This window comes from Diospyros lotus, chromosome 3, assembly GCF_014633365.1.
Source record: "Diospyros lotus cultivar Yz01 chromosome 3, ASM1463336v1, whole genome shotgun sequence".
Taxonomy (NCBI): Eukaryota; Viridiplantae; Streptophyta; class Magnoliopsida; order Ericales; family Ebenaceae; genus Diospyros; species Diospyros lotus.
The window spans coordinates 8217070-8229834 of record NC_068340.1 but is presented as its reverse complement, the minus strand read 5'-3'; the positions used below and the strand labels follow the sequence as shown (position 1 = coordinate 8229834).

At 36.9% G+C, this 12765-nt stretch overlaps 1 protein-coding gene and 1 non-coding gene across 4 annotated transcripts; both read right to left on the bottom strand.

Moving 5' to 3' along the window:
• Positions 1-4258: 4258 nt before the first annotated feature.
• TRNAS-UGA (transfer RNA serine (anticodon UGA)) lies at positions 4259-4340 on the bottom strand. The gene has a single exon. It is a non-coding gene; the product is annotated as a tRNA-Ser (tRNA).
• A 188-nt stretch (positions 4341-4528) lies between these two features.
• On the bottom strand, positions 4529-11884 carry LOC127797205 (histidine kinase 3). Of its 3 annotated transcripts, none has more exons than XM_052329853.1 (11): positions 10413-11884; positions 9630-9911; positions 9191-9360; positions 8629-8841; positions 8150-8336; positions 8007-8058; positions 7654-7880; positions 7450-7548; positions 5840-6975; positions 5149-5510; positions 4529-5007 (listed from the first exon to the last, which is right to left on the bottom strand). In XM_052329853.1, exons 1-10 carry the CDS (start codon positions 10896-10898, stop codon positions 5246-5248), a joined length of 3117 nt encoding a protein of 1038 aa, XP_052185813.1. In that variant the 5' UTR covers positions 10899-11884; the 3' UTR covers positions 4529-5007; positions 5149-5245. The 3 variants fall into 3 exon arrangements, with proteins under 3 accessions (XP_052185813.1, XP_052185814.1, XP_052185815.1); XM_052329854.1 differs by having other exon boundaries at positions 7450-7524; XM_052329855.1 differs by having other exon boundaries at positions 9630-9897; positions 10413-10578.
• Between the last annotated feature and the right edge of the window lie 881 nt (positions 11885-12765).

Here is a 12765-nt window from a genome sequence, read left to right as displayed (position 1 = left end):
CTAGTTTTTCGAGGTAGGTTTGATTCACCTAAAGCGATTTGTCTGCTTATTTCATGGTTACTCAGATATACAATTTGAATAGTAATGTCAGATCTGGTTAAATGATCTAAACGGCAGTAGTGTTAGATCTAGATGAGCGAGATGTAGATCTGAGCATTGGCAGCACGGATCTAAGTAATGGTGGTCAGCCTTTCATTTGTCGTTTTAGCCTTTCATTACCTCCAACCTTTCGTCCATTTGTTCGTTTATCCGTCTGTTTGTCTTTCTATCCATCTGTTCATTCGTCAGTCATTTTGTTTTATCCGTCTGTTCATTTAGCTAGATCTACTTAGATTTAGCCAAATCTACCCAATCACCCACAGCCGTCTGTTGCCCACAATTGTTCATCTACAGCCTGCTCACTAGCCAATACATATATATATATATAAATAAAATAAAATAAAAACTAGAAGATCATGTCCGGAACCAATTCTCCATGCGGTGCCTGTAAAGTATTAAGAAGAAAATGAACCAAATCATGCGTCTTTACCCTTTACTTCTGCCATGAAGAAGAACCTACTGATTTTGTAGCTATCCATAAGGTTTTTGGTGCCAGTAATGCCTCAAAGCTCCTGGCCCATCTTTTGATTAGTGATCGTTATGGGACTATCGCTACACTCTTGTATGAAGCTCAAGCTAGACTTCAAGACCCTATTTACGGCTGTGTATCCTACATTTTTGCCCTCCAACAGCAGATCGTCGATCTTCAATTTCATCTAGCTTTATTGGAGGAATTGTTATTTACGAACTCTTATGAAAACCCTCATAATGTTCAAAATTGGTTTCACCCATAAACTACTTTAAACCCATATTCTGATAATGGATCTTTCTTCGTAGATGATCCAAACCCTATTTGAAATTTTGAAAACCCAATCATCCCAAAAGAAAATGTGTCATTTCCTTGTTTTCAAGAGTCTAGTTCGCAACATTACCCAATCGAAAGCAGCAGTTAATGGCCATTCTTAGGTGATGTGGATGAACTTGGATCCGTCGTGTTCGGCAACTATCATCAACACTGAGCTTCGGCGAAATCCAAAACTATCAACATGGGTGAATTAGATTATTGTTTTGTAGATTTTGTAATGATATTGTACTACTTGAATATTATATGATTACTCTCTTTAATTTTGTGTAATCTTTGATCTATGATTGAAATGGTTAACGCGTAATTCCATGATAGGTATGACATACTATTCTTAGTACTTAACGTTGCATCTATATTTTCAGTACTCTTTGTTCATTATCCATCATATTGTGAATTATGCTTGATATATTTTTCTCATGAGCTGTATTGTTTATATATCTTTATTCTCTCAACTCACAATATTTTTTTGATTATGAGAAAAAGGGGAAGAAGAATGAGAATTTATGTATGAGAGTGAGTTATAATTTTAAGTTGTAAGTATTTTTGAAATAGGGAGCTTATAATATAAAATTAAGGGGGATAATATTTTTTAAGATATACCTTTTTGATTTATGAAAAAAATGGGGAAAAATGACCTCATGTTTTATTTTTTGTCTTGATCTTATGTACTCCCATATTTGTCTGTCTTATTAGTCAACTATTTTATCAAAAAATTTATGCATAAATTCAGATGGAGCATATTCTTAGGGGGAGTTATGTTTATATGTGGTAAAACATAAAAATTTTGCCATCATCAAAAAGAAGGAGATTGTTAAGCTCAATGATAAGTAAATATGATTTTGATGATAACAAATATATTTTTTATTCATGCAAAATGTAAATTTATTTTGAATTAAAAGTGAGTACAAAGAATAAATTTATTTTGAATTAAAGGTGGATTGTCTTTAGACATGTTTTCTTGTTTTGATCATTTATGTCTCAAAAGTTTATGTTTAAATTTTTTATATATTGATAAATGCATTTCTTACTCATGCATAAAGTAAATTTATTTTGAATTAAAAGAGAATTATTTTGAGACGTGTTTTCTCTTATTCATGCAAAAAGTAAATTTATTTTGAATTAAAGGAAAATTGCTTTTAAACATGTTTTCTTGTTTTAATTATTTATGTCTCAAAAACTTATATTTGAATTTTCAAATCTTGAATTAAAGGAGAATTATTTTTAAACATGTTTTCTCTTACTCATACAAAAAGTAAATTTATTTTGAATTAAAGGTGATACATGTTTTCTTATTATTTGAGAAAGCCTAAACATTTTTTGAATTTCAAACTTCATATTAACCTTTTCTTTAATGATTAGTGTGTTTGGAAGATATATATATATATATATATATGGTAAGTATAGAGGCTCAAGGTAGAATAAACTTGATAAAGCATTCAAACAAGAGTGAGAATATTCGAAGTGTTGGAAGTATGGTAGCTGATGGAATTCTCAACCATTGGTGACTTGTTTGTAATTGTCTCTTGTTGTAAATTTATTATTTTTACTCACTTATTGTGTGAAGGGATTCTATTTACTAATAGTGTGCTAGTGGTTCTTGCTTAGGCAAGGAATTGTATATTGGTTTTAACTCCAATTAAAAGTTAGTGTTGGTTCTAGTTCCAATTAAAAGCTAATATTGATTTTCTTTAGTGGAACCTCAAGTCAAGTCTTGAGAGCTTCAAACTAAGTCTTGAGAGAGAGGATTAGGCTCTTTAGAGCCGAACCTCTATAAATTTCTCTTGTTTTTTGTGGTTGTGTGATTTTATTGTTATTAATCTTACTACAATCATCACATATTAATATCACAAATTTAAGAGTTTTTAAAAGAGTTAAAATTATTTTTTTAAAAAAAAAAAAACCCAATTCACTCCCTCTTGGATATTTTTCTAGGTAACAATTACCAACCCCTCCCCCCATGGTCTAATTTCAATATATTTCAAATTAATTTTAATATTACAAAATTTTCAAAATTTGTCTAAAATTTTCAAATATTACATGACTTTTCCCCTCCTTAAATTGCACATCTACTCAATCGGAACCGGGGGGGGGGGGGGGAATTTAAGTTTGAATCCTCCACTATGTCATCTATGTCTCAATACTCCATTCTCCCTAGGTATAGCCTTTGGGGCCCAAACATTCATACCCAAACTAACTCTTCAAGGTTTAATTTGATAATTCCTTTTGAGTAGTATTGGTTGTTTTTTTTGAGTCTTTTTCCCCCTCATTAATTATAATTCTTATAAGAAATGTTGTTTAAAGTCGTCCAAAATAAAAGCTTCTAAATTGAAAGAAAGTTCAATGATCTCTCATGAACATCCTCCCCTCTCAAGTTAACTCTTCCAAATCTTAGTAATCCGACAAGTCTATATTGTCAAGACTAATTAAATCAAAAGCACCTGTTCTTCAACTCATATTCTTACAAATATCACACAAATTAAACACTTTTTATTTGATTGATATTCAAAATGATAAATTATATCTAGTATCCCCTAGATTATATAAGAAAACACAAAATCTCTCGACTTATAAAAAGTGGCACAAACCTAATAAAGTATAGATATATCATTTCTCCCTACTGTGAGAAAATGATTATTCAATTTTTAAAATATAAAAAATACCTCATTGACTTCCTTTTCCTTCTCCATCATCTCTCTTTTAGCAGAACTCCTCATCTTTTTTTCTCTTCTCTCTTCTCTCTTCTCTCTTCCTCTATGACCGATGGCGATAGCAACGAGTTGCTCATCCACTTTCTCGCCTCTCTTTTTCTATCTTTTCTTTATTTTTTTCCACCTCCAACCAAATGATGACTAGGTTGTTGTGTTCGTCTCTTTTTATTAGTGTGACTATATTGAATCCCGTGATAAGTTAGCAATACTAAAAGTTATTTTAATAATGTAAGATGTAAATATAGCTAATGTGATATAAATAAAAATTAATCAATTTTTTAAATTGAACAAAGGTGATATTCTTAGAAAGACAAATTTAAATGGTTAAAAAAATGGCTGCTACGATGACTAGTTACACTTTCAATAAATATATATATATATATATATTGTGTTTTAAGTATTAAAAAGTATTATAATGATAATGATGATATTGTTATTTGAAAAGCTCCATGACAATGCAAAATAGAAAATAATAAAACATGAACTATGGAAGATTATACCCAAAGAGGGCACTAAACTTTGGATTGGGAGAAATTATTTCGTCCTGACATAATTATTATGTCACATAGGTTACGTATATATACATAAAATAATTTTGAATCTTTTAGAATGTAACTTATTTGATTTTAAAAACTACAAATATGATCGTCGACAGCAGGGTTCGAACCTGCGCGGGCGAAGCCCAACAGATTTCAAGTCTGTCTCCTTAACCACTCGGACATATCGACTACCTGAGAGGCCAACATCAATCATTATACTAAACTCAATGACACACTGCTTACCAGAAACCCACTCCAGCCAGCCATTCAGAGATCAAACCCTCGTAAATGCCGGCCACCCAGGCCCAAGCATTCCACCAAAACTTCAAGTGCTGAGTATCAATAGGCAACGAAGATCATAAAAAGCCGTCGCCTGATTGTCCGACAATTGTGCAAATAGGTAAAAAAAAATCTGAGATAAAATGGTTTACTATGACAAATTACACCACTTCGTAGCTGAACAAATCTTTTGCCACGATCAAAACGGGCTACTACGAGCACATGCCCTTCATTTTCTCTATTCGATCAAAGTTATCATATGCACAATATGTTCTCCTCTGTTGCTAACATGCCATGTTTCATCCTACCCACTAAACCAATCTCTATGATGAGACAACTTCCCAAGAGCCAACCTCAGAGATTCCACGGTGCACCAAAGCCAGAAAGCTTCCTCAGCCTTTCTGCCGCCTCTTAATGCTAGGAAAATGAGGTTATCTTTACAAAAAAAAGAGTAATCTTGTGCTAGCAAATGGAAGCCTCGAGACAAGAACATTGCTTTTATGTACATTCTGCTGCGGTTTGGCACCTTATTTCCTGTGACACTGAAGCACAAATCGCACCAATGTCGGCTTTTAGCCTACAAGTAAACAGTAAGGAACAATTGTGAGAATTCAGCGTTTGGTACAGTACAACTGGCCTACATACTCAAATGGCAACAAAAAGGCTAAAATCCTCTACACTAAAAAGAAATCAAGCATCAATGGAATAGATAACTCACCATTGGCAAAATCCAAAGAAATAAAAATCCATTCAGCATTTCAAAGTACAAAGGACAGGCATTTGAGGTTAAGCCATGTTCAACCGGCAATTCTTCCCTATGAGTTTTGATCCTCTGGGCTATGGAAAAAGCGTGAAACTTCACGATAAAGTTGTTCGGCTTCAAATGGTTTTGAAACATATCCATCCATTCCACACCTTTGGCACTCCTCATGCGTAGCCTGAAAAACATCTGCAGTCATGGCCAGAATTGGCAAATGCCAGTAAGAAACATTTCGGTCAGCGTCTAACGGAAGCTCTCCACGTTGGATGCGATCATTTATGTTCTGTTCCATTTTGCGAATTCTTCTTGTAGTTTCAAACCTGTAAGGGAGGATAGTTAGAAGTCTTGAATTTAATACTTTAACTTATGGATCAAATTATAAGAAAATGGAATTAAAAGAACAAGTGGCCGTGGACCCTAAATAGCAGCCAATACTTGCTAATTGTAAACAACTCACTGATGCTAAAAGCTACTATCGCATATAGGGGAACCTGTAATACGTCTACACAGTTAACTAAGTGCCTACCAGACTGCACATACGACCTTCACCACACTGAGAAATTACAACAAACATGAATAATTTTTGAACTTTTTGAGCACAGATGATGAATTAGTCCACAAGCTCTTAAATTGGCAACATGATGCATACCCGTCCATTTCTGGCATCTGAATGTCCATGAAGCAGGCATCAAAGTTATGAGGCGGCTTTAGCAGTGAGATTGCCCGCTTTCCACTGTCAGCACAGACCACATCAGCTCCATATTTTTTCAAGGCGCCAAAAGCTACTCTAAGATTCACATTAGTGTCATCTACAACTAAGATTTTTCTACCAAGAAGCAAATTGTGCAGAGACAGATCGGGGAGTTTTCCGTTGCAGTAATAAGCCTTGTTTCCAACACCCATGGCTCGCTGTAACGCTGCAGCCAACATACTTGCCCTTAGGGGCTTCATGATGACAGTTGGAGTATAATCACTGGTAGTGGCAAAACCATTTTTGATAGCGCTAATAGAGTTGGATAGAAGAAACAATTTTGGAGGTGTGCCACGGTCAAAATTTCTCAATTTATTGACAAAGAGAGCTGACAAATCCAAGTCCTCATCCCAAGCTTCTTGCTCTATTAGGACCATGTTGCTGACTGTATTCCCACTGCTTACATGAGAGAAAGCATGACTCAAGTTAGGAGCAACCTCAACATGAATTCCAAGCCGCTGGACGTGATATCTAGATACCTTGGCTCGGACTACTCTCGAGTCTACAATTAAAGCTGTCATACCCTGAAATTCTGAAGACGCAGAATTTAACTGGTTGCTTACTTGCCAGTTCTTATGGTCACTGTTAGTGGAGCAGCCATTGGTGAACATAGCAGTAAATGTAAAGGTGCATCCAATCCCCGGTAAGCTTGCAAACCCAATCTCACCATTCATCAGTCCAACTAAACACTTGCTTATGCTCAACCCAATCCCTGTGCCCCCATGTGTGCGGGAAATTGAGGGCCTCACCTGCATGAAAGGAGTGAATATACGTGACTGGGCTTCTATAGGGATCCCGACACCTGTGTCTTCTACTGATACAATTACATTCACGAGGTCAGATAATGATGATGAGATGGCGCTATGAGGTCCATCTTGACCAGAAGTTCTAAATCTTGCCCAGCTTTGGAGTCTATCTGCCACAGGAAGCCCACTCAAGGTGTTCCTGGATGATGACAAGGTCTCAAATTCCATAGATTCCATCACCTCCTCAACAAGATGGACAGTCACAAAAATGTGCCCCTTCTCAGTGAACTGCCAAAAAATCAATTGTTAATTAATTACCTAACTGGTTGCAGGGGGAAAATATGACAAACTTATATTAAGTTGTTCACAGATGTTGTCACTGCATGTATATACAGGGTTAAATTCATGATAATCACCATCATTACTATTGGTACCCAGTTCATAAAAACAGACGTTTCCTCTGGATCTCCGTGCATGCACTTTATTTAAAAAAATTATTCACTTCAGCCCTTTCAAGTAAGGATGGCAATCTTACCAGACAGCACAATTCATATATTAAAAGTAATATTTGCTCTTGAAAAAGTGAAACTGATAGATTCCCCGTGTTGGTTCCTCCATTGAACAATACTTGGACAACAAAATTAAAGGTTGAATGAATTTTCCTGACCAAATTTCCCATGTCCTTCCCTTGACTGACTTTTTCAAAGCCCTAATTGTCTCCCTACATATACAGTGAAACTTGAGATGCTAGTTTGTACTTACTTTGATTGAATTTCCCATGAGATTTGTGATGATTTGCCGAAATCTACCTGGATCACCAATTAGCACTTTGGGAACCTTATCAGAGATGAAAACCGCAAGCTGCCCTCAGAGGAATTAAAAAAGAAAAAAAAATATATACAAGATGGTTTTAGACAACTCAGACAGAGACAGAGACAGAGATAGAGACAGAGACAGATTAGCTACCTCTACTTTTTCTTGAGACTTTCCTGAAAACAGAGACAACACATCGTCCAAAATTGTCCGCAAATCAAATTGAACTGCCTCAAGCTCGAGCTTACCAGATTCAATCTTTGCTTGGTCTAGAACCTCGTTTATTAATGAAACCAGAGTTTTTCCACTGTCCTGTGCAGTTCTGACATGCTCTTGTTGAGTTACATCCAGATCTGTGTCCATAAGCATATCCAACATTCCTGTTGCATAAACATATTTAGACCTCACTAATCTTTTTTTATTTATCTACCCTATTATTTATTTGTAAACTGCATGGAAGTTCATCAAAAATACTCAAAATGACAAAGGACATGATGAAAACTTACCTAGAACACCAGTCATTGGGGTTCTGATCTCATGGGATACAGTTGCAAGGAACTATAGCAAATCGAAATTCAATTAGGACCATGCAGTAATATTAGGTAAAGCCTAAATAAAACCTCGATGGATAGATTAAACAATCAAATACCTGCGACTTTGCAACATCAGCGGCCTCAGCCCTTTTCTTGAGCTCCATCATCTTACGGCAATCATCTTCAACTTTGGCTATTCGATTTACTGTTGCATGGAAAATATGGCCAAGAAGAAATGCGATTACAAGAATTCCAATGGACATTGTTATTGCTAAACATGGCCACGGTGGTTTTTGCTTGAACCTGTTGCAAGAATAAACTTAGTTATAAGTTGTCTTATCTCCTTGAATCCAATCCCTAAGAAATCAAACTGACCCTCCCAGATCCAGGTGTTTCTGATACATTAAGCATAAACAAGTTCACAATGAATGAAATTAGAAGGAAGTCAAAGAAATGCAGGAGAACACATTTATTCCTAGCAAAATGACTAGCTCAGAATTATGTATTGTATGAGCGGCGTGATGCAATTAGAGGGCTCAATACAACAGGAATGCAGGTAAAACATTGAATAATAGAGAAAAATGCAATCAATCACCTGCAAACCATTTCATGTTTTCTGAAAGGATCCCCAAAGCTTAGTGTGCTAACATGATGTAATCCATCATCTGATACATTTGAGCCATACATGCTGATAGGGTGGGAGGAGTTGGTGGTATCATACACATTCACAAGGATGGTTTGTTTGCTCGCAAGTTGTTGAAGTAACTTCTCAACAAGCGATTCAATATCAAAGACTCCACCGAGGTACCTGCTCAGCAGGAAAAAGAATTAAAATAATCATTATTTAATTCAACCTTTGTTGCCAACCCCACCTAGTAAGGGCTATCATAATGATGATATCTAATTCAAGCTTTGACAAATTCTCTATTCATGAAAGCATCCTGGTAATTTAATTGTGCTGATCACTAGAGAATTGTTCGGACAACAATTTAACTAGATTTTTTTTTTTTACTTTTCCCAAGACTTAATTTTGAGCATAGGATTAAATGTCCCATTGCCATCACTTTGTACTCATCCCTTTTTCTGTTTTTTTCCTCCTCTTCTGTATTCCCTTTAACGAGCTAACGTTCAACATTGTTTATAGGCAGATAATGTACCCATCAGTCGCTTCAATCCTCTGATTAGATGTTGCATTTGATGGAAGCTCCCTCTTATAGACAGCAAAAGTCAATATGACGCCTAGACGATTAGATTTCAGTAGTCTAAAAGGAGCAGTGAGAACCCCCTTTCCAGATGCTCTTGCACGCAGCACGTTTTCACGATCTTCCTGTTGGTACACAAGTATTTCAAGATCAACTATCATGTGTAACAGCTAGTCACGTTAGAGTTCTTTTTTTCTTTTTTCTTTTTTCTTATTTCTTTTTCTTTTCATTCATTAGATAAAGCAGATAGTCTAACTGAAAGATAGAGGCTCAATAAATCACCATACTTTTAGAATTTATAGGATGTGACATCCAATGTGATGGAGGACAAGGAAAAGATTTAAGCTGTATCATCCAATTAAAGATCAAAATTTAAACAGACAAACGAACTCACCTTCCCTGACAACACATCAATGGAGACCACATGCGAAATGGTATCCTGTGCAAAGATAACAGGGGCATATTCCTCCTTGATTGGGGATGGCTCCAGAGCTTCTGGGTTATATTCATCCTCATGGACCGGGTTCTGTTCAAGTGTGTCCATCCTCTTAATAGTCCAACCTTGTTGCTCCTCAAACTGTTCCCTTTCAGAGTGCAGCACCCTCACCGCATATGCCACCCCACTTGTTAGAGGCCTCTCAAAAGCAGTTCGTTCGGTGTACCTTGCAAAAGTTCTCTTTGGTTTCAGAAAGTCAGATTCTTGCTTAATGGTTATAAAAAAGACAACAAAAAAGGAGGAAATCGAACCTCATCTAAATCAGAGTGTGGACAATATTATTAACATGTTGAACTTAATTCAATGCTAATACGCTAATTTGACATCACAAACAAACACAACTCAGGAGAGAGAGACCAGAATTGTGGCACCAAAGCACAAGAATTGAGAAATATAGAGATGTGCACTGTATTTATTCTTCTTCTTCTTCTGTTTGTTGGTAAGTAAGATTATACAGCTCAGGATATATCATGAAGCTCAAACTCGACTTTGGTCTTACCAGTGCTAACACCTATAACTAGATCAACTCCGGTGGCGAGGTGCAGTGCAGTACCCAAAATAACTGAGGGTTAACCAATTAATGAGAACACCTCAAATAAGATTCCAATACAAACAAGAAAGACTTTTAAACTCCCACAAAGAAAATTAGCTAGGGACAGCAGGTGAGGGATTTTCATTTACCTGATCAATAGCAGAAGGGCTCTTGCCATGGTGGAAAGTCGAAATTAAAATTGACATGGCCTGTATATGATTCATACTGACATTAAACTGATCTTGCAACATCCGAGCTCTCTCATCACACATGCTTGCAAGGGTCTCTTTCCTCTTCTCCCCAGCTTGGGAGCTCATGTACCAGAAGACAGAGAAGGAGATCAGAATCCAGAAAACAATCCATGTGATTAAAAGATTCCTCCACCATGTTTTCCTAACTCTTTTGGACCCAATATACTGGTAGCAGTGATGGTAGATCTTGCAAATGTTCCCTGAGATCTTATCCCACAATTTCAGCCACATCTTTGCACCATCCCGAACAAATCCACTCTTGGTCTCCATGGCTTCACTGCTAATGAACCAATTCATGGAAATTACAGAGACAACCCACCAACATAACATCAACAGCAGATGGCCGACCTTTAAGCCAAACCCAATTATATGGAGAAAACTCATCCAGAGAGAATCGGGGAAAGTCTAAACAGTATTAGATTGAGCTAGCTAGGTCCTTTCTTCTTTCCAAATTTACGAAGAAATAAACGGGGAAACACGGAACTTCCCTTCTGTCAAATCTACAGAAACTTGTCTAGTTAGACCCAGCATCAGAACTATTCTAACTTGAATGGAGAAGCAGCAGCAGCAGTAGGAAGAAGATAAGTAGATTGCAGAGAAAAGAAGACCCAGAAAGAAATGGAGGAAGATGAGAAAATTCCAAAACCCCCCACCAGGCCCAGAATGAATAATCAAGAGGAGTTCACTAGATTCCAACTTCCAATCCCAAAACAGAACTTTGAGTTTATCCTGTTAGCTACCGACCAAAACCCAGATGGAGGAATGGACCAGAACACACAAACCAAGATTCCCCCAAAACAAAAATTGAGTTATCAAATCAGAAACCATGCCAACCCAGCAGCCAAACACAGAATGAAGAATCCAGGGAATTAAAGGATGACAACCACACATGCGGGCAAATACAGTTCGCCTCTGAAATTAAATCTCAAGGCAAGCCGACTATGAGTGGCTGTCGAAGACAGTGAAGCCACTAATTCAGCAACAATTAAAGATGATAGAAACAGAAGATCAGAAAGAAGCCATAAAGAAACACTTGGTTCATGGACGACACTATGGGACAAGAATCTGGGAAAGAAAAGATGAGAAGAATACGGCGGAAGAAATGTCTGCTAGCACAGGCCATCATCTCTATCTGATCCATCCCCATCCCTCCTGATAAAATTCAGTATATATATCTGCGTGTGTGTTTGCGCGCGCGCGCGCGCGTATACAGTACACGGCGAGAGCGAGAGTGACAGAAAAATGGGAAAATGAGGCAACGAAGGGCAGAAGTAAAGAAAGAAAGAAAGAAAAGAAGTGCTTTATCGTGGCTGGCTGGCTGGCCGGCCTGCGCTGCGCTCCCCCGTCCATCCAGCCAGCCATCCATCCATCCCTATGCTCGTCAATGCACGTCAATGCACAGTTAAGAGAGCAATCCTACTCCTACACGACAAGTCGTTAAACTCTTATGTGATGTGGCCGTACTTACCCACTTCCCAAAAGTACCCCTACCCCCTTCTCATCTCTGACTCTGCATCTTGCATGCACTGCACCTCCACGAATTTTCATATTTTCTACATTCAACCCTAAGTAACACTCACCTTGCTTCACAACATTTGATTACATTTAGGAAATGTTCTCTACTTACAAAAACAATATAATTATAACATGATTTTGGACTTTTGAAGCTATAGATGGATCATTGGAGGACTCAAATGAGTAGGTGGGGATGAGTGGGGCCTTTGTCATTCTTAATTAAATATTATAAATTTATTATTAAACCTTTTAAGTGGGCCCCAATGTTTGTCCTCTTTTGTGGCTTGTCTTTGTCTCTTGTTTCAGAACAAAACAGAACAATAAATAAATACAGAACATAGAAATTTTCCACTCCTTGCATGATTTCTTTTTCCGGCTGCAATTTCCTCATCCTCAGCCTGTGAAATTTTCTTCCCATTCGACTCTATTTCCAAAGAAAACCCCCATTTGGAATCAATATAATTTCCTGAATTGTCCGTCTCAGTGAAGTGGGGATGGGATGGGATGGGTTCTTATTTTTATTTGTCTACAGATTTGAGGCTTTGTTACCCTGGAGGGAGCACACTTAGCCCAGGGTTAAAAAAGGAAATATGATTTCGTGTTCTTGAGATATATATATATAAGTCAAGGATAAATTATGATATTTTCAATTAGTAATTGAGTGCCACGTGTTAACATAAATAATAATTTTTTAATTATTCTTTGATTAAAAACACATATTTCTATTATTAATAGG